Source organism: Camelus ferus, chromosome 18 (genome assembly GCF_009834535.1).
Source record: "Camelus ferus isolate YT-003-E chromosome 18, BCGSAC_Cfer_1.0, whole genome shotgun sequence".
Taxonomy (NCBI): Eukaryota; Metazoa; Chordata; class Mammalia; order Artiodactyla; family Camelidae; genus Camelus; species Camelus ferus.
Window position 1 is genome coordinate 26731768 of NC_045713.1, and position 23395 is coordinate 26755162.

The 23395-nt window shown below is 39.5% G+C and overlaps 1 protein-coding gene and 1 non-coding gene across 2 annotated transcripts in view; both read right to left on the bottom strand.

The window, feature by feature from the left end:
- The window catches only part of MRTFB (myocardin related transcription factor B), a 181705-nt gene extending 160593 nt beyond the window's left edge, over positions 1-21112 (bottom strand). The window contains 3 exon segments of the mRNA XM_032460764.1: positions 12239-12331; positions 12780-12844; positions 20878-21112. Of these exon segments, the coding sequence (XP_032316655.1) occupies positions 12239-12259 (21 nt within the window). The 5' untranslated portion in view covers positions 12260-12331; positions 12780-12844; positions 20878-21112.
- LOC116657673 lies at positions 19518-19624 on the bottom strand. Its single transcript, XR_004312870.1, has one exon. It is a non-coding gene; the product is annotated as a U6 spliceosomal RNA (small nuclear RNA).
- Positions 21113-23395: the final 2283 nt, after the last annotated feature.

The following is a 23395-nucleotide window of genomic DNA, read 5'->3' on the forward strand; positions in this document are numbered from 1 at the left end:
TTTCCTCCTGCAGTGGTACTTCTTTTTTAGGATTTTTCTATAAAAGAATCCAATGAACACATGCAATGGACAAAATAAATAAATAAATGTCCCTTGTTAGAGAAAACTGTCGATGACACTGTGCTTCAGATTTCCTTCGAAATTGTTATTCCTTTCCTAAAATTTTCAGGCTGCCTTTGAACTGTCATGTTTTCTGTTCTCAAAGGAATAATTTTACCAGACAATAAGCTTTTAGTGAATTTTGACTGACATAATGATTCCCTGTCACATGTTCTAAACACATCATACCCAAATTAATATCCACATTAAACACCACTAATCTCCCAAATATTCAGTAACCACAGCATTCCAGACCACAGGTTCTGAGAGCATAGTTTGTGAATATTCTCATTCTCGTAGAAAAGCAATAACCATTAAAACAAAAGATGAAAAACAAACCGCAGTATTCAATCACTTTAACTTCTGGTTTTTGCTTTTCAGATTTTTTTTAATGAAATGGTTTTGTTTTAGGTAAAATAATAGGGAAAGTATCCAGAAAGTAGAGACATACAACAGCTGACAGTTAACATAGAGTTCCAATTATGGAACTTTTCCGTCTTGCTTCTAATATTTACTTTAATCAAAATGGTGAAATGACACCCGTTGCAGTTTGAGTTCCGTTCAACCTAAGGACCTGTGTTTCTTCACAGGACCTCCACTGACAATTACTGCCCTACTATTATAACACTTCCTTTTCGAGGAAAGTATCGTTCCCTCATCTAACATCTACTAGCAATTTACAATGTGCCAGGCACTGCGCTAAACACTTTAGATGTAACATTTCCATTCGCCCCCATAACAATCCTGTGATGGAGCATTTTACAGCAAGGTAGTGTGCTAATGACCTTATAACCTGTGCAAGGTCACAGAGCTACGCCCCATGACTAACAGTGCAGAGGAAATCTTAAACTCCTTGGCAGCGAGTGTCCCAAGCCAGGCCCCAAGGAGGACCACACCTGCCTGAGAATGTGGACTGTTACAACCATGGGCACTTGGTGCTTGTTTATTCTCAGTGTGGTTATTATTCTCTAGTTCACAGTTTACTCAGATTGTACATCTTAACATGGAAGAGAAAGAACTTTGTGACAGGACTAGGTGTATATGACAATTTATGTTCCACACTGTGGTTTGTGGGACCCTTTGTTATCATAACCTTGCAAAGTCAGGCAAGGTCTCTTGTAAGAGAACAAGACTGTCTCAGGGCTCTGGGGAAGGGTAACCAGCAGTGTGATTATTACTTCTCACCATTTGTAAAGTGGTGATAAACCTTTAAAACAATTCTGATTTAAAATTGTATCAATGCTTTTCACTTGAGCAGATAATACAGTAAAAAGTTATAACAAATAGGATACACAAATGAGTAATGTATCCTTCACTCCTCCCCAGATTCCACATTTCATTCACGACAGCCTGGAACTGTGCCCCTGTGGGGTGCCATTCCAGCCTTCCGCTGCCCTCAGAAGATAAGCTGTTTTATATGCTGGGGTTTCATGAATAACACACTTGTAAAAGAAGTCTACAAACCACACACTTCTACCGTTATAGAATTCCTGCACCCTATTTGCTGTCTTTGAGATGTAAAATAAAACTTACTTAAATTCAGGCATTACAAACACAGGAGCAGGAACTGGCTGAAATGCTTCTGCATTCTCTTTGTCTATGAAGAAAGACTATTCAGTAGAGAACATAATCAAGATTTCTCAGCTATTAAACTACAGAAATCACAGTTGAAGTACACAAGAAACGTCTATTTACACATAGAATATGTATATATTACTGAAAATCACTCATCAAACTCTAACTGCTAGGCAACACATGAGCCTAAATGCTACATACACTTCATGAGAGGTGCATCTCAATTGTTTTATAATTTCCATAATTCAGACAAGTTCTTCCTTAATTAGACTAAATCTGGGTAGAGATAAAATATTTGGATTTCCCCCACCTCCATTATTTAATATTCCTTTTTGAATTAACATTTATCACTCATCAAAAAATCCAAAAATTAATGAGTGGAAATACCACATATGTGAAAGCAGTCTTGTGGTTTTAGGGGGTGCAATAGAGGAAGGACCCTGACAAGCCCTGAGCCCAGCTGCATGAGGGATTCGAGCCTCTTTCTGCAGGGCTGCTGTTCATCACTATCTGTAAGAGATGCTTACTCCTCTGACATCTAGGCCGTGAACTTTCCTGTTTTGAATGATGCTACCTCTGAAGAATTAATTAATAAAGAACAAAGCCAACTATGTCTTAAAGAATAAAATAATTTCAGAATATAGAATAAGCTAAACTACATTAGAGGCACTTTAACAATTTTTTTCCAGGAGCTGATAAGGAGCATCTTCAGAAATCAGCATTCTTTAATTTCAGCTCTGTGACTGATTTCAAAAGGGATACACGTTGCAGAGGTTTGGGGTCCCAGCACAGAGATTTTCTCCACGTATTACTTAACTAATTCATGCAGGAGTCAAACACATAATTTTGATCTCATCATTAAAATCCAAAATGTGTTCTCTTTCCCAGTCTTTGAGCTGCTTTTGTAAAATTCTGAATATAAAAAGGCTTATTAGCCTATTAGATATTTGTTGAAACTCTATTTGAAAGAATAAGCATTAATCTATAAACCAAAAGAAAATTATCTGTGCTATATTTTAAATATATACAGTAATTTTAAAAGCTGAGATGCTATAATCTACTCAATTTGATTTGTTAGAAATGCTCCTCAAAATTACAACTTGCTAAAAGACACCTGCTTGCATTGGGAGTCAGGCAAATTTAGTTCTTTGGTGAAATGTTTTGAAAGTTCTTTGGTGAAAGAATGAAAGAATGAAAGAATGAAAGAATGAAAGAATGAAAGAATGAAAGAATGAATGAATGAATGAATAAATAAATAATAATAAATAAATAAATAAATTGCTCACATCTCTACTGCAGGGGGCAAAGAAAGGAATCTGGGTAATGAACAAAGACACTTCAAACACATGCAGTTTACTAACATCCTGTCGTATGACAAGGTGGCAGGAGGAGAGTGCTCAGCCCACAAAAGTAGCACGACTGTATTTATGCCTTTAAAAAAAAAAAGGCATAAAACCCAAAAAAAACCACCTCCCCCAAGTGTCAGCATAACACTGCTGCTTTAGATAAACATGACTCTATTTTTTTAATATTTAAATAATAAAAATTATGCCACATCCAAGCTACCAATGGTTTGGTTTTCCTGAATACAGAGGGAAGACAGAGCTGGAAGAACACTCACCTCAAAATTAAAGGGTAAAAAAACCAAAGTCAAATTCCATTTCTAGACTCATGTTCCAATGGCTATTAAGAGATAGGAATCAGGAGTCAGATTTCAAGATGCCAAGATCTGAAATCTGCAATTCATTTTATTTTTATATAAAACATGAAACCAAGTTAACATCTGCTATTCAGAATACAAAATTCTTTTTTTCTTTGCTTGGGGTTTTTTTGGGGGGAGGATAATTAGGGTTATTTATTTATTTACTTTAACAGGGGCACTAGGGGTTGAACCCAGAATCTCCTGCATGCTAAATATGCACTCTACTACTAAGCTATACCCTCCCCCCTCAAAATTTTAGTCTTGACATGAACTGAATTCTTACTTTTAAGGTGCACTTCCAGTCTTTTTTTTTTTTTAATTAAAAAAAATTTTGAACTTCCAGTCCTTTCCATTCACAAACAGAACTTGATTTATTAAGTTCCCTGCTTTGTATCTCCAGAGTTGATCAAAGCACATTTTCTTAGTACAATCTGTATTGTTCCAAGTGTTTTATAAACATCTTTTGTGAGAGTTTACAGGAGTGATCTGAAATCATATCCAAGGTTTCATCTTATGAGTCAGTTATTCTTAAAAGGAAATAGAAACTGTCTGTCTGTATCACCTTTATTTCCCTTTCTATCACAAATCTAATTCTAATCACAAATTAAAAAAAAAAATAATTAGCAGGATTGACAGCAGATCATTACTGGCATTAAATACTAGGTAGGGCAAAGAAAAAAAACAAAACAAAACAAAAAAGGCATAATTTCATTTCCTAGGCATGAAAAGTACAGGCCTACACAATATCTGAACTTCTATACTAGTTTATTTCCCTAGAAAATAAGATTAACTCTCAATGAGGCTTGTCTACTACCTAGCCCTACACTAATAACTCCCAAATCCACATTTTCTGTCCTCACCTGAGATCCAAACTATTCACCCAGCTGCCTGCTTAACATGTTCACTTGAATTCCTTCACAAAGATATTTACTGAGTACCTACTATGTGGCAAGCACAGTATGGCTGGGCTCTGGAGGCTCACAGTAAAGGAAACAAGACAGTCCATACCTTCACGGGGCTTCTAATTGTGAAGGAAGCTAAAGCAATCAAGTCATCATAAAAACACGCAACACACAAACTGTGACTAGTTCTACGTCCAGCCGAAGCTGGTCTAAAACTGAACTCAGTTTGCTCACTGCACTCTGGTCTGCTGGCCCCCTGAGCCCTTCTTGGATGGAAACCTGGCATCACAAGTTACCAAAGTCACAAATGTGGGAGACATTTTTGACCTTCCCTTCCTCCTCAGAGCTTCTCAATCTCAGTATTCCCAGAGTGGATGTGCATGGTTGGCTCTGCAAGAGCAATGGTCCTCCATTTCTTTTGGGAACTCCCAACAGGATGGTGGTAGACAGCTTCCAACAAAGACCTCAGTGCCTGGTGAAGGCACAAAACCCAAGGCCAAGAGAGCCCCTGGGATTTTAAATGCTAAAGCTGGGAGGGAGAAGCTCTTTCCTCCTCTTGGCTGGATAGTATGAAGCTGGCCCCTGCTTTGTGGAGAAACCTGAGGGAACAGGGATGGGGGAAAGCCCCAGGGATAAGGAGACCCTGAAGTCCATGGGGTTGTCCTGGTTTCTGCAGAGTTTTACATCCTTTACGACCTTCTCCCGGAGCCCTTCCAATTAAGCCTCTTTAAGATAGTTTGAGGAGGGTTTGTTACTTGTAGCCAGGATTCCTAATAGCTCCTAAACATTTCCAGCCTGTGTCTTTTCCAACTCTGCCATGAATGCCCTAGTTGAGGTCCTCATCAACTTTTACTAGACTAGTACAACAACCTAATGGGTCTCCTGTCTCCACTCCTGCCCTCTGCATCCAGCATCCACAATACAGGAGACAGAGTGATCACATCACTCTCCCCCTGCTAAACTCTTCAATGGCTCCCCATCAATATGGACCAAATCTAACTTCCTTAACAGGACACACCCAGCTCTCTATAATCAACCTTCCTCTTCAGCCAAGCAACTGTTTCTCCTTACCTCACATTTTATGCTTTGACTATATGGAACTACTTGGGCCTCGGCTCACACACACACACACACACACACACACACACACACACACACACATGCTGAACTGATTGGTAAGTGGGATATTTTCCTTTCTGAAAACTTGGAAAACCTGAAGGTTTTCTTTAGGCTCACTTCTGGGCATCAAAGGCATCACACCTACGTCTATTTTATTACACTAATAATCCTAAATATGGCTGCTATAAGATATCTGGTACCTGGGCACATGGGTACGCACAGCAGCAGGAAACTGAGGAAGAGAACTGAAGACCCTAACAAGAAGTTCTGACTGCCATCCATCTTTGTGGACTGAGCGCAATTCTGTGAATATACTAAAATCCACTGAGCGGTATGCTTTAAGTGGGAGAACTTCATGGTACGCGAATTACATCTCAATAGAGCTGTCAGATGTGTCTACTCTTCAGCGAGGCATTGCCACCCAGACGGAAGAGAGGACCTCATCCTCCCTTCTGTGTGCTTCCACTGTCCTCGGTGGATGCTTCTAGCCTGGCATGTGAGCTCCTGTTCTTTCAAGACTGGGCCATTTTCTACACACCTCTGGAACCCCAAGCCCAGTCAAGTGCTCAGTGTATATGAATCACTTAAAAATGTTCACAGAACGATACATGCACTCTGAGCAAGGCAGAACACTGAAAGATATTTCTCTAATTAAAAAAAGAAAAAAGGCACACTGGGTATTAGGTTAGAAAACTTGGTCTTCTCACCTTGAATTAGATGAGAGTATCTGAAAACACAAGATGTTTAATACCTCTAACTCACTGTATATTGACAGCTGGCCATTTAATTCTGCACTAGTTTTTAAAATAAGAGATGTGCAGAAATAAGGTGTGGTTTTTACAGAAAATTTCAGAGACAAGATTACACAAGCAACTGAAGAAAAATAGGTAAGTTTGTCTTCATTAAAATTAAAAACTTTTTCAAAGAACATCAAGAAAAGAAAAAAAGAGAAGCCACAGAATGGGAGGAAAATGTTACAATTCATGTATCAGATAAGGATATGTGTGTTTGTGTGTGTATCCAGAATATACAAAGAACTATAACAATTCAACAGTAAAAAGACAACTCAACTTTAAAAATGGGAAAAGACTCCAAATAGGTATTTCTCTAAGAAAGATACAAGTGGCCAAGAAAGACATGAAAAGATGTTCAACATCAAGAAATGCAAATCAAAACTGCAATGAGATATCACTTTACAAAATCCATTAGGATGGCTACTATGAAAAACAGAACAGAACAAAAAATAACAAGTGTTGCCAAGGATGTGAAAAAATTGGAATCCTCTAACATTACTGATGCTTACAGCCACTTTGGGAAACAGTCTGGCAGTCCCTCAAAAAGTTAAACACAGAATTCCCATGAGATCCAGTTATTCTACTTCCAGGTGTATATCCATAAGAAATGACAGCAGGTGTCCACCCAAAAACTTGGAAATGAATGTTCGCAGCAGCATTATTCATAACTGCCAAAATACGGAAACCACTCACATGGCCATCAACAGATGAATAAACGAAATGTGGTCTATCCACACAACAGAGTATCAGCAACAAAAAAGAATGAATTCTGACACATGCCACAACATGGATGAACCTCAAAAACATGCTAAGTGAAAGAAGCCAGACATAAAAGGTCGCACACATTGTATGATTCTATTTGTATGAAATACTCTGAACAGGCAAACCCACAGACACAGAAGGGAGGATGGTGGTTGCCAGGGGCTAAAGAGAGGGGAGAAAGGAGAGTGACTGCTACTGGGTTTCTTTTTGGGGTGATGAAAAGTGTTCTAGAAATTGACAGTGGGGATTGGCATACAACTCTGTGAACATACTAGAATCCACAGAAGTTTATGCTTTAAAGTTCAACTGAACTTTACGGTATGTGAATTACATCTCAATAGAGCTCTTACGGGAAAAAAATGACTGCACAAAATCACATAGTGACATCTCTGTGCAGGGGCCTGACTGAATCACTTTGCCTGCTGCAGGACAGACCATTGTAAAAATACACACAATCTGTTCAAACGAGGAACTGATTTATTTTCCTACCACCAAATCCCTACTGTGACCAACCATAAAGTCAAATCCACAGTGAAAAGAGGAAAGAACAAAAGAGAACACAAACTGCAATTCGCTGGCAGGTATGAAATGGATCTAACCGGAGACCGCACAAAGAAAAATGTTTATCAGAACTGCTCACTTCCCTTTGATTACACAGATTTAAACAAGTCAAAGTCCTTTTTAACACATGAGAAAATGTGCCAGCTTCTTTATTAGCACAAAGCAAGGAAAAACAAGCATTCTCTCCTCTAACAAAATTAACATCCCACAGAAGGTCTGTTTGTACTTGGCCGTCATGAACCTTTCATCTCACAGCACTGCTAAATTAAACAAGCCTATGTTGTATTGAACACAATGAGCCAGACACCCTGGCAGGCTCCTCAACCTCACCAGTTAACGCTGAAGAACATCAGAAATAAAGAGGATGGTAAAAATGACAGTGATGGTGGTGATAAAGCAGCCGTATCTTCATTCTGCCCAACATATCACTTATTCACAATAATGGAAACTTTCTACCAACAGTGAGGCCCTTTCTTTGTTGGTGTACACATGAAGAGCCAGAGAGATCTGGATTCAAGTCCTTGTTTTTGTCTTATTTTGTTTTGTTTTAACATATTAGCTAAGGGGGCAGGGTATAGCTCAAGTGGCAGAGCACATGCTTAGATAAGATCCTGGGTTCAATCCCCAGTACCTCCTTTGAAAAACCAAATAAATAAACCTAATTACCTCCCCCTTGAGGGGGGAAAAATACACGTTAGCTGAGTGCCCGAGGACAAATTTCACAACTAAGGCCTTCTAGTCTCTACAGCTGGGGTGACTGTATCTAGTCTCACAGGGTCAATGTGAGAACAAAATGAAAGGATACACGCAAAAGGTGCAGACCAGTGCTCAGTACGTACACCGCCACCATAAAAATCCTCACTGCTCTCAACTCTTCAATGCAAATACTCATTTCAGAGCTTGTATCACAGTATAAAAAATTGACACCAGCCATTCTTTTCTATCCCAACGACATCTAAGCAACTGAAAGATCCCCTGAAGACCTCATATTAAATAAATTATTCCCCCTCCCATAGTACCGAAAGTAAGAAAGCCATCAATAAAGTCTGTTTTAAATGTATGAAATCAGGGCACGACACAAAGCATTCATTCACCTGAGAGGTATTTAAAAGCAATGAACTGAGACACACCAAGAGAAACCTTTACTATTAGAGACAAATGCCTATTTTTCAGTGCAATAATTGGTAACCTTTCCATAAAGATTGATGCAATCTGATTATAATTCCCAAGTGTCAGTAATCAGTTCTTAAGGTAAAAGAGAAAGGAAGCGGGATGGTTTCAAGCACTCCAGAGAAGGTGTAGGAGGATATCCTTCCCCGCTGACAGCAATTCATGTCTGAGTGATGGCTGCTAGAACATTCAGACTGAAAAACTTTTGTTACATTAGACTAGGCTGAAATCTATTTAAAACAAAGCTTACAGGGTTTAACAGACACAAACATAACCCTCACCATGAACTAGGTGTCCTCTTTGAACAAACGGGCATGAAGGTAAAGCTTGGGTGGAATTCCCGTATTTGTCATCACCTTGCTGTGATACAGGGGAAGCTATGGCCAAAATCCCATGATGGAAGTCTATTCAGAGACAGGATCTAGACTCTGCAGTAGGAGACAGTCACACTCCCTCTGCCCAGCTCCAGACAAATTTCCATCATGCCACAACACTAGGCAAAGCTTCCAGGCTTAGCAAGGAAGGAAACTTCCCCAGGAGGACAGGACATTCAGAGGCTGGAGGTACCTATCCCTAGGGAGTTTCACTAAGCACTACACTCATGATGGAACTTGTGGCCCAAAGCTACTGTACTCTACCCCCCTTTCCCAAACTCTCCCCTTAAGACTCTGAGTTAATAAAACCTCTGTGAGATCAACTCCTTATGGACACTACAGAAGTAAGCCTGGAGTGCTGGCTTTGCTAGGAAGCTGTTACCTATACTGCATATAAGCACTTGATTTTTTTTTTTTTTTTTTTTTTTGCCCTCTCACTGCAGGTCAGTACTCTTACCCTGATCATAAAACCGTTTCATCTGAATCTTCTACCACCACAAATCCTGTATATGAAGACAGAACTTCTTCTCTTTCCAACTTTCCAACCAAATAGCCACTTGCACTGCCAGTCTAAACTTTAAGCTGTATGCCTAAAATAGGAAGAAACTGTTGCAAATGCATAAAATCCAACCCATTAAAAACGTAAGAATGTCTTAAAATCTGTTTAAATACAGTATAAAAATTTTTACAAATGTAGCTAAGAGGAGAAATAAATGATGAAGTCTTACTTTTAATTAAGACTCCAGTTTAAGTACTACTAGTAAGTCCTCACTTTCCAGGAGTATTTTTAGAATTAGGGTTTTAAAGCATGCGATTAAACAAATTAAGTCATCAGTGAAATGAAAGCTACCATATAAGCAAATTCCTATACTACTACAGAAAAGAGATACAAGAACCCAGAACTTTGGTTATTTTAGAAAATGAATACAAGATCACACCATTAGCCACAGTAAGACATCAGAGGGTAAAATCCAGGAAATCTAATTAATTTAGACCCCATTAATGAAGACTTAATAATTTCTTTTCATGTCTGCCTAGATTTATTAAGGAAGGGGTTGCTAAGGAAATTAAAGTACAAATAAAAATTGCTAGGGGACTATTTAATAAATTTTATAAATTTGCATGCAAATAACTGCTGCTAAAATACTAATCAAAACTAGCTCGCACATTCTTTAGAATTTCATTTTCCAGTGGAAACAAAATGTATGAAACAAGAGTCCACAACATTGCTTAAATCTTTTAGATAATTGTTCCATCCTCTCTGTTTATTTTGGCTGTGAAAAACTGGTTAGGAGTCACAAAAGCTTAATAGGCAGGATACTGAACAAAGATTTATACATTCTACTTAATGGCTGGCAATCTATTTCTCTACTTTTCTTTTTAATAAATGCTGAACCACACAATTAAAACACAACTCAATTTCTCTTCATTATAATTTGAAATATATTTAGGGGCATTTATTTTATCCTTGTCTTCAAATAACATAACTGAAAAACATTCCCATGTCTATAATATGAAACAGAAAGAGGATTCTTTCATAAGATCTACTACCTTAACGTACTTCAGACACTTACTTTGCCCTTAACAGCAACAATAAAAAAAAAAAGAGGAGATTTAAAACATAGTAGCGTATGTGATTCTGAAAAGAAATGCGATAGAGTCCAAATCAATAATCCAAACAAAATATCTCAAAATGTTATGGTAGCAAGTGTAACTACAATTATGCATGTCTAGATTTAGGTGCGTTTAAAACCACAGATGCTAGTTTTCTTCCCCAAGAAATTAAATTTCGTAATTAAAACATAAGGCACTTCTCATTTACCTCTTAATTCTAACTTAAAAATGACAATATACACCAATCATTAATTCCTTCAAAAGCGATAGGAGCATCCAGCACATATGTGCCAGGTATCATATTAGTTTCTGGATATAAGCTGGTGAATGAAACACAGTTGGTCCCAATCTCAACAATGTTAACTTGGAGTGAAAAGAAAAGCACCCACATGAAAGGCAATCTATATCATAAGAAGATGCATTTTATATCAAGGGAAAAGATTGAATTTTAATTGGCTTTTTTACTAAGTCAAAGAACAGGTCAATGACAAAGTTGGCAGCTGTTTCATGTGAAACCTTCCTTAAACAATTCTTATTTGATTGAAATAAAATCTAAAACAAACATAAAATTAGAGCTCACATACATACCAGAAACTGACAAAATCTTTTGGACAGATGAGACTTGACATCAACATTCACAGGTTTACGTGTGAATGTATATTCACATAAGTCAATAATATTCCATTATCACCCAAGTTTGTGAATCATATTCTGTATGCTATTCTGCAACTGGTATTTGTGTTTGAAAGATGTTAAGAAGTTAGTTTTTAAAGCTTCTCTAAGCTCCTCTACAAGCGAATAAAAAACAAAGGTATTGCTCTCCATGAAGGAAAACTTTCAGTATCCAAGACAATTAGCTAGTTGGCAATAATTTTAAAATATATATAATAAGTTAATCAGTGCGACAGACCTAAAAACAAAGAACTCAGCATATTTTAACATTCTCATCACATTTAAAGTCCAAGAGAGTGCCTCACACACAATAATCACTGCTACTTTCTCAACAAGAAAATTCTTCATTTAAGTAAAACTATCGAGTGAAAGAGGTATTTAAAACATGGAAGGTTTAATCCAGTCAAAAACTCTGCTACCCAAAAAAGATAGCTTTTTTCACCTATTGGATTGGCAAAGATTAAAAGATTAACAAAACTCAGTGTGGGCAGGAATATGGAAAATAGGACTCTTGGCAGGGGAGAAGGCTCCACAGAGGGCAGTTTAGCCATAAGCATCTGCAATTAAAATGTGTATTATCTTTGACCCAGCAGGCATATTTCTAAAAAAATAAATGAACAAGTATACAATGATGTACACCATTATCCAGTAAAAACTATCCAAATTGTAGTCAAAGGAATGGTTAAATAAAGTATGGGGTCTCTAAACAGTGAAATACTATATAGTCAGCAAAATGATCATGTGTGATTATGCATGTCTTTTACAATACATGTGCAGAGATACATAAAATATACTGTTACCTTAAAAAAGACCACCATATACAGTATAAACCAATTATTTAAAGAGTTGTGTATGAATATTTCCATATGCATAAATTTCTAAAAGTATGCTCACCAAGATATTAATAGCAGTCATTTCTGGGTGACAGGAGTTAGGTGTTTACTTTTGTCATTATGTCATTTTATATTGATGGAAGTTTTTTTCTCACTATTATAAAAAGAAAATAAACAATACATTTTCATTTAAGAAGATGAAGTGTTGCAATCTCACCAAAAGTGGCTTCAAATCCCTTCAACTCCTATATTAAAAACAATGTTTTCACTTTATGTTTTCAAGTACATATATATCTCCACCAGTTTATAGGTTTCCACCTGTGGGATCTCTTCAGTACGTCGCTTCAGAACAACAAGATAATGGAAATTTATAGCTCAAAGGAAGGAAGCCAAATGACCTTATTCAAATAGCCCATATTCCTGGTATCCACCTTAAGAACCCCAGGGTCTACGAACTTAAAGACTCCTAAAACAATCTCCCTCTTATATCTGAAGTAAGGCGGCTATGAAGAGGAATTTCTTTTTAATGAGATGTTTTCTTTAAAAAAAATTAAATCATAAAAAACTTACCTCAGTAAAAAATTAAATCATAAAAAACTTACCTCAGTAAAAATCTTTAATTATTTTCCGGTCTTACATTCTCTTTCTTAGCACCTTTATTGTGAACCTGGTGGGGGAAAAAGTTAAAATTACTTTTTATTGAAGCAGATGCACAGATACAGAGAACAAAACTAGTGGTTACCAGCGTGGGTTGAGGGAACAATATAGGGGTGGGTGGGAGGTGCACACTACTGGGAGTAAGACAGGTTACAAGCATGCATTGTACAACACGAGGCATACACCCACTATTTTGTAATGACTGTAAATGGACTGAAATTTTTAAAAATTGTATCAAGATTTTTCAAAGTTACTTTTTACTGAACATCTACTGCATGTCAGGCAGGGTGGTCAGAGAAAGCCTGCCGGAGAACATGAAGTCTGAGACAAACTGGAAAGAATAAAATGGAACTCCCCAAAATGGGAGGATCGGGAAGGAAAACAGGCAGTTACAAGTGTAATTATATAACTTTTCCTAAACTGTTCAAGAACCTAGAAATGACTGTATTCACTCTGCAGCAGGTTAAAAGTTGGGTTGCTAAGCTCAGAACACTTGCATCTGAGCCTCAGCTCTATCACTTCCTAGCTTGTCTGATCTTCAGCAAGTCCCTAAAAACACCTATGTGCCTCAGTTTCCCCATGTGTACAGTAACAGTACCCAGCCCACAGGGTCACTGAGGATTATGTCAGATAATCCACATCAGGGACTTTAAAACAGCTCTTGGAACATATAAATGTTCAATGAATGTTAATTTCCATTTTTATTATTACATACTCTTATATAACAAATCCATTTGCCTCTTACCACCATTATTTAGTATTACTATTATGACTGTACTTAACAATGTACTAGGTGACGTAAGAACCCAGATATATAAGGCAAAAGAAAGATCAAAGTCATTTATTCACTCATTTATTTTAAAATATCTGAATGCCTACTCTTTGCCAGGCATTTTGCATTCTTTGGCAGCCATGACGGACACAGTCTCTCTCCTCACAGTTTCCAGTCTATCAAGGTCCAAGCGGTAGGACAGACAAGCTACGCGAAGAGACACGTACTGTTCTTCACTGGGTGTGGGACAGCACATGGCTGAACCGGTAGAATCAGGTAGCAGAACATTCTGGGTGGAAGGGATGGCATTATAGGAAACACACACACAGGGCCTTCGGGGAATGCTAAGTAGCCTCCTAGCCCAAGAGGGCAATCAGCAGGAAGGCCAAGAAGCAGGAGTGGCCTCAGATGCCGGGTTGAGTTTGTTCTCTCTTCTCAATCAACAATATTGATTGTCCTACCCGAAGTGAACCACAGCTTAGTTTTAACTTCAACTCTAGTATCATTTTATTATTTCTCTTCATGGTTTCTTTTTCTTTCTTTTTTTTTTTTTTTTTTTCTTTTAAAGGTGAGAGGGAAAAGAGCAGGACAAAGAAAAAGAGAAGAGCAACCTCAATCCATGTTGGCACTGGCGGAGACAGTGGTGGACGCAGCACTAAGTGATGAGTTTTGGGTTCTTTCTTAATTCTTCCAACATTCTTAGAGTTAGAATTGTTCCTTCAACTGATTAGGAAACTGAGGCTAAGAGAAGTCAACCAGATCCCCACAGATGTCCACAGAGCTAATAAATGCAACCACAGGATTTAACTGCAAGCTTGATTCCCAAGGCTTTCTTCCCCTTAGACATAAATGTATAAGGGAGCCTGCAGAACTTAAAGTCTGTTAAAAACTACTTAAAACTTCAGGGTATATCAATTTCTGTATTTACACAGAAATAAACAGCCTTCATACATACAATCAAAACCACTTAGAAAAGAAAAAGGAAGAGAAGGCCTCACAAAATCAAATATATATACACACACATATATATAAAATAAATTTGACAAGAAGTGGGCAAAACCTGTATGAGAAAAACTTGAAAATGCTCCAGAAGGAGTCAAAAGTAAATCCAAACAAATGAAAACACACACAGTGTTCTTGGATAGAAAAATTAAATATTAGAAAGAGATCAATTTTCCCTATGATAGTTTTTATAAATTTAACATAATCCTAATTTTATGTGTTTTTTCTTTCTTAGAACTGACAAATGATTCTAAAGTTCACACGGAAAAATAAACAAGCAAGAACTGCCAGGAAATAAAGGGCTACAAGAGAAACCAGTTTTACAAGGCATTAAGACTTTTTATAAAACCAATAACGTGTTCTTGTGCATGAACAGAAAGACTTAATGGAACAGAACAACGTTCAGAGATGTACCCAATACAACCAAAAATTCAGAATGTAATGAAGGTGTACTGCATTCTGAAACAAATGGGTAAAGATAACTGGAAGCCATGAGAAAAAATGTGAATCCTGTGTATCACCTCTGAACACAAGAATAAATTCTAAATGGATCAAAGATTAAAGTGTAAAAATGAAACTATAAAAGTACTTAAAGAAAAAAAAAAAAACCGCTGGCAAATTCCAAACTCTTGGAGGTCTTTCAGTGACTCAAAATCCAGACACCATAAAATATTAACTACCCAAAATTTAAAGAAAAAACTTTAAGCCTTCTCTATACCAAAATACACAAAAGTAAATTAAAAAAAAAGACAAACTTCAGGAAATTGCAACTTGTATGACAAAGGGCTAATCTCTCTAATCTATAAACTCTTAGAAACTGATAATAAAAAAAAGCAGTCCAAAAGAAAAATGTGCAAAGGGCATGAACACATAGTTTACAGAAAAAGATATGCATTTTTTAAGCATATGAAAAGATGCTAGCCTCATCATAATCAAAGTAATGCACACTAAAACTACAACAAGCTATTATTTCACCTATTAGACTCACACAGATCCAAAGGTTGGTAAACAGTCTACTGGGAGATGCTATGGAGAAACAGGTACTCTAACGGAATTACTTGCAAGAGTTCGAAATGGTACAACCTGAAGGAGGGCAGCGTTTATCAAAATCACAGAGGCACTGTTCACTGACCCAGCAACCCTACTTCTGGAAAGATATCCCACAGATACACCTCACCAATACCAAATGGTATGTGTACAAGGTTACTCACCGCAGGCTGTCTGTGATTGCAAGAGGCTGGGAAACACTCAAGTGTTCATCAGTGGGGGCTACTGGACAAACTGTGGCACAGCCCATACAAGGATATATTTTCCAACTGTTAAATAATTGTTTTCTATATACCAATATGGAAAGATACCAGAGGTATACTAACTGAAAAAAAGCAAGGGTTAGAATAATTTACACAGTATACTGCGTTTTACATGAAAAAGAGGGTGTATACAGAGTATACTGGTGTTCATCTGTATCTACACAGAGAAACAATAGGCATTTATAGGAAGAAAAACCTTTTTAATTATCTATGGGGTGAGGGGGCAGGTTAGATCAAGACAGAGTTGGAAATTGGACTCCTCAAAATACGTCACTTTAATTTTTGAACCATATGAACATTTTATAGACACAAAAGAATTTTCAAGTGTTAAAAAGTGTAACTCACAGAACGAAGAGAAAGAGAACTACTTATCACCTAGAGTCAAAATTCAACTCACATTAAAAAGGAAATTTTCTTCGAAATTAGACATTAACAAGCAAATTTATGGGGGGCAGGATATAGCTCAAGTGCTAGAGCACATGCTTAGCATGCATGAGGTCACAGGTTCAATCCCCAGTGCCTCCTCTAAGAATAAATAAATAAATAGCTATACCTAATTACCTCCCCCCAAAAAATAAAAAAATAAAAAATAAAAGGACAACAAGCAAGTTTAGTGTTGCCATCACTAAAAACTCATACAAGACAATGTAATTTTTTTCCTTCAAACACGCTAAAGCATATTAATTATAATAATCTATAAAAAAGCTGTTTGGGGGGCAAGGAATCAGAAGAGAGAATAGGAAAGTGCAATGAGAAGGATGCTTTAGTCTAATGGTTCTCAAAGTATGGTCCCTGGACCAGCAGCATCACCATTACCTTAGAACCTGTTAAAAACGCAAATTCTCAAGTCCCAGCCCACACCTACTGAACAGAAACTCTGATAGTATAACAACCTATAAGGTAGCACTTCTTGTAATACATACTCAAGCTTGAGAGCCAGTGATGTGACCCAGTGCATCACTTGGAGGAGGATCTTCTTAAAATGCAGATTCTAGTTCATTAGGTCTGGAGTGGGCCTCAGAATCTGCGTTTCAAACAAGCTCTAGGAGGCTGCTGATGTGCTGCTGATGTGCTGCTGGTTTGGAGTGCACACTTTGAGAAGAAAAGCTCAAATCTGCTTGGGGAAGGAGGTGTGCAAAGTCTTCATGTGGTTGAGTTTCCTATGAAAACTGCCCTCAGTAGCAGACCATCCTTACACAGGTTTCTGAGCTGGGAGACACAATGTAGCTTCCCATATAAATTCTGTCCTTAACATGAAACAAATATATATTCAAACATATTCCTTATTAAAACAACAGTGAAGAACTGAAATCCAATTTAAGGACATCCTGTTTGAGGCAACTATCCTTTATAAGTGAAACTATGAGCCTTCCAGAATGGGGGAAAAAAATCATACATCTGCCTGGTTATACTATCTGATTAACTTTACTTCAAACAATTAACCACACCATCTGCTCTCCATGAAAAATCACCAAGCAGTTTGTTTCCTTCTAAACATTTTTAAAAAATGGTTCTTATATTTACAAACACTGATTCTCCATTTGTTTTATATGGGGGAAAAATCTTCACAGGAATCCTCAAAGTAAAGAATTCAAGTTTAAATCGAAGGATCTGGAAATGCTGTGTATCTTCACTTTGAAAGTCATCCTTTGGATAAAGCTTTTGGTGATAAACATTAATCAATGTGCTGAAATTTCTACATATCCCTATTTCACTGTATCTAAGAAGCCATCAATTTCAGACATTATTATTTTATGTACCACTAAGAAAGAAATTGCCAATTAAACCATGTCAATTTTAAGATACCATTCCATCTAGGATATGCATCTTAAAAATCAATGAACTACCTTAATTATAAATTTCAGAGATATGTACATAACAAATTATGCATTTTCATCTATAGAGGCATAGATATTTTGTCCATTCATCAATTTGTCCCCACACCTAAACACTGGAACAGTTTTAACATCTATGTAGTATTATTCATTCTTGCACATATGAATATTTTAAAAAGTAGTGAAAAAAGAAAGGAGAAAGAAAAGGAGTGACCTTGTTTTACCCTGGAACATGCTGCTGCTTGCTCAAAGCGATAAAAACTAATCACTCTTAATTCAGATAATTTTCCAATCCAAAAGTATTAATGTATCTATCTCTAGGCAATTTAAAATACATCCTTCCATTTTGACAACAGACTTTCTTTACGTGTTTCCATAGCACCTTTCAAAAGTAATAAGCAATAAACAATAAACAAACATTTTCTAGCAAAGAAGCAACTTACCTATTCAACAAAAAGAAAAAATAAACTTTCTTTGTAGATATAACAAGAGTTGAAGAAATTTATGTTATAGTGTAACTATATAATAGTCTGAGTTGAACTTAACTCAATTTGCATTTTGCCCATAGCAGCAAGACTAACAGAGTTTCAAATGAAAAGAATTTCTAATGAATCATACCAGGACTGAGGACATTGGTGATTATAGGTCATTTTAATTTTCACCTTTGTACAATACACATTTTCCAAGTTCTCTAATACAGATATTAGTAAGTAGAAGGAAAGCATAGGGAAACATTTTTCGCAACAAAAATTGTTTGCCAGTTAAATTCTACCCCCTTTCCTCATATAACTGAGTAGACAATGGAGATTGTTCTTTAGAGTGGATCTCAAGGGGACTAGTACTTTCCTCTAAGAGATATGTTTAGTTATCAAAGTGATTAGGGGACACCACTGGCATTTAGTGTTTGGCAGCCGGGATGCTTGAACGTCTCACAAGGCATTCCACATAATGAAGATTTATCCTGCTCCCAAGAGTCTTCTGAATGTCCGACCAGATTAATCACCAGTTTTCAGTTTTTACAAGAAATGATGGGAAAACCCCAGTAATTTAGGAAAAGGTAACTAAAGCAAGAAAACTTGAAACTAAATAACTACGTGTGGAATTAGGGACCATTTCCTCACACCACACATAACTCAACATATACCGGCAGTGTCATAATACTCAGCATATCTAAACTGTAAAGTGACATACTGGCACCGAATTAAAGATATTTCAATCTAGCTAATATTTTATTCATTATTTATTTATTTATTTATTTATTCAATGACTAGGGGAGGAATCCTGCATGGTGCCTCAAAGCAGCAATTTCTCAAAGTTTGTTGCACAAGAGATGCCCTACAGCGTAATCTGAAAATACGGCATTCACAGAGTAGTTATACTAATATTATTTACACGTTGATTCGGACTGTACTTTATCTTGGTTATTCCTAATTCAATCTAGGCTTACTTCTCTCCTCATTTTCCTAAATAGGTTATACCAACACAGATGTCCCCCATCCTCGTGTTCATCTGTAGCTCTCATCTTTCCTTTCCTTGTTTGAAACAGCTCCTGATATTTTTATCTCTCTTCAGTCCAAGTTGGATTCACTAGAAACAGGTACCAGCACCCCAGACCAGGCTGTCTTCCAGCACAGCAGCATGTGCTAGATGTGGTTCGGCAACACGTGTCACATATTGTTCTCCTTACACCTCTCCCTTACACTAAGTTGGGACATCACACTGATTTTTTTTTAATTGAAGTATAATCAGTTACAACGTGTAGACAAAAATTTGGAACGCTTCACGAATTTGCGTGTCATCCTTGCGCAGGAGCCATGCAAATCTTCTCAGCATTGTTCCAATTTTAGTATATATGCTGCAGAAGCCAGTACCTGATTTTCAGTTATGATGTTGCCACGTTATATTACTGATAAATTTCAATTAAGAGCTGTAAAGGGGACTTCACAAACATCTGCTGCAAAGGGGAGGGGCCTTGGTCCTGGAAAGGTTGAGTGGAATCACGTGCTCAACAACAAAAAAAAACTTAAAAAGTTTCCTTTGCCTAAAACAAGCCCTGGGCTCCAATATTCCACCCACTCGATATGACAGCCCACCCTAGGCACACACCGCTGCTCTAAGCACACATCTGCAGTCACAAAGAGCCAAACAAAAGTTCTTGACCATTTCGGGGTCAGGGACCCTTTGGGGAAATTGACAAAAGCCAAGGACTCTCTCCCAGTAAACTCACATACCAAGCAGTATTCAACTGGGGGAGGGGGGCTCCCAGACACACCCTTTGCAGCCCAATTGGGACCAGAGGAGTAGAATTCGAGACCTGAAACCTCGGGAGTGGGGGTGGGGAGAAGGATGTGAGGCAAGGACCCGGTGGGGCGCTGGAGTCGGTGTCCCTGGGTTTGAATCCCGATTCCACCGTTTCCCAGCAGCTTGACTCTGGGCAGGGCGCTTCACCTCTCGGTGCAGCCCCGGAGAGAAGCCGCCCAAGTTAAGTGCGGGCAGACGGTTAAACCTCAATAAATGGTGCTGCCGCGGCCAGCAGCACCGCGTCCTCGGCGCCAGCCGGCTGCCGGGGTAAACTGAGGCGCGCCCCGCGGTCGCAGCCGCATGCGGGGACTAGCTGTGAGGGGACCGGCCCGAGCGGCCCCGCGGCCCCAGCCCAGCCGCCCCGCCCCGCCCGCGCGGGTCCCGGGACGGGGCGGACCTGGCGGCTCCGCTGCAGCCTCGGGGCGGACTGGAGCGACCGCCCAGGACGCGGGCCGCCCGCCCGGCCGGCTCCCCCGGCCCGGCCCTCCGTCTCCGCCGCTCTCACCCGTTCCTCAACCCCCAACGGCAGACGCCACCGCCCGCAGCTCACCTCCCCGGCCGCCGCCGCTGCTGCCGCCGCCGCCGCCGCCGCGCGCGATCTCGCGAGACTTCGCTCCCCTCCCCGCTTCCCCGCCCTCCCCCCGGCGCGCGCGGACCCCGGCCTGGATCCGGCTTAGCGCCCTCCCTAAAAGCTTCCCCCTCGCCTCAGGGTTAGGCCTAGCCGGACCCCCAACCCCTCGTCCGGGTCCCTGCATCCGTTCCGCCTACCGCCGTGACCGTAAAGGGTTAAAAGCCAGGTGCGAGACGGCCGCCTCCTTCTCACCTGGGCGGCCAGGTGCGCGTGCGCATGCGGGCGCCCGGGGCCCTGGACCTGCGAGCCTTTTGCAAACGGTTCTGACCTCCGTAACAACAATAATCTTGGCGGCCAGCGTTGCAGTACTTCTACGGTTCCTCTTAGGGTCCTCACTGGACCCCCCCCCAAAAGTAGGTATTACCACCCTCTCCATTCCAGAAAGGATAAAACGGAGGCTTGGCCAGGTTGAGAATACCCCCAGGTCACACAGCTAAGAATTGGCATCCGGGGCTGTCTGACGCCCGAGCCAAAGCCCGGGTTTTCTGCCTCCATGACAACTCCCAGGCCCTATCCCTGTTACTTCTTCCGCTGAGGGCGCCAAATCTCAGCCCTTCTCTACTTCCCTCCCAAGTTTCACCAAGGTGAGAGGAGGCGCTCCCGGGAGGGCAGCTGCTATAATTCCTCCCGTTTATGAAAATGCTGTTAGGAAAACGCTTCTCCCTCATTACACGGACTTCTTAAGGCCTTCCTGTGCCAGACCCTGAACAGGGCCGTGAAAACTGACTATTTTTATTAGGTTGTATCTTCTTGAAACTGGTGGCATTTTGATGGTAGAGAGCACAGAAGCATGGGTCACAGGACATGGAACTAGAATGTACGTGGTGTTAGGGGGCACAGAGGAAGGCGTTACTTCTTCCTACGGGTAAAATCTTAACATCATATAATTGTGTCTTAGAGGGACAAGCATTTATTGAGGGCAATTCAAGGTCACTACCAGTATTCTTCCAAGTCAAATCATAGGAAAATGGAGACTCAGGGAGATGAAGAAATTGGCCTAAGGCTCCACGGTAACACAGGGTTTGAACCTGGGTCTGAGTCCACAACCCAGTAGTGCCTTGTGCTGAAGTCCCATGAGCTAGCATGTCTGGGCCAACAAGCTGCTGTAAAATCAAAAACCTTGGAGGTTCTAGCTATTCCAAGGTAACTTGCATCAGTGTCTGGATGGGCTTATCCAGCCCACCTGGCAGTCACAGTGATCTCAGCAAATGTTGGCCTGCCCACCCTGCAAGCCTGTCACTCCCTCCGAAGTAATGCCACCTCCTGCAGGCCAGAGGTTATGGGTGCCCTCCATGTGTGAACATCACCCAACCCACCTTGATGGAGGAAGTGAGACAGGAAGAGAAATCACATCTAATGGGCAGCTGTAAGGCACCCAGCACTGCTCCCAGTGCTGTCTGTTCATTAACTCATTTAGTCCTCCCAACAATCCCATGTGGAAAGTATGGTTGTCCCCGTTTTACAGATGAGGAAACCAAGGGCCTTCTTAGGGAAAGAAGTTGCCCAGCCCGAGTACACAAAAGTGGTAAGTGGGAATGCTGGAGTTCCACCAGATCAGGCTGTCCCCAGACCTACAAACTTTGGCCTCAGTGACCAACAAGGTTCTCCCTGCCCTCAAAGCCTATGTCTTCTTGAAGCTGAAAACCTAGAAATCCCCTGAGGTCAGGACTTCAATCTAAGATTGGTTGTTGGAAGGATTAATCAAGTCAATGTATGTGAAGCATGTGGTAAAGTGTCTTGCACAAATTAAACTCTCAGTAAATTCCAGCTATTATTACATGGATGGGATGTCTGAGTTATTTTATTCTCTCCCTATCTCCCAATATAAATTACAAATCACTTTGGAGGATGTGACCTTATCTACTCAGACGTGGAAATAAAATTCGTTTCTAGTACAATGGAAATAATTCACTGCTCTTCAGTGGGTGAGATTACCCCCACATGTTCTCCTGATCGTGGAAAGAGACCCTCCTGAGCTCTGCGGTGCTCTCTCTTACCAGTTTCCTGGGATACTGGCAGCCTGTATTATAAAAGGCTCCCCTTATATAGGAGAAGCCACCCAAATATTTTTAAGTTGTTGGCAAAAGCAAAAAGAAAAAAATTGCTTAATTAAGCTGAAACGTGTTAAGATCATTTGGCTGAGGTTGGGGGTTAATAGAACCACTGAGACATTATGAAGAAAGTTTTTATAAGAACTGAAGCTGCCACCACCCTCAGGCCATGGTACCCCCCCAAGTTAGATTTCTATCCTGATGCAAGACACGCCACACATTCCCATCTATGGCAATGGCTCCCTGTGGAAGTGATCGTCACAGGGCAGGAGTGGATGTAACTGGATCCATTGAGGGCATTATAGATGGACACAAAAAAATCAGGATGATTCTAATACATACACTTCTAAGGGTTTAACCTGTGGTTTCCAAAAAGCACTGTTAAAATGTCTTTGATCCAAATGGAACTTTATAAATGCCTGTAATGGGATTTGTTTAATGCTCATTCATTCAATAAAAACTTAAGCACTTAAGTGCCAATTACTGTGTTAGTAGCTGTGAGCAAGACCATGCTCTCATCACATTGATGGCCTGGAGGGAGAGAGAAGTGTTAATTAAATAACTGAACCAAACAGTGTTGAAATGTTATGTGATAAACAGGATAAAAAAGAAGAGCAAATGACCAAAATTAAAAAGGAAAAAAAAAAAAAAAAAAGACT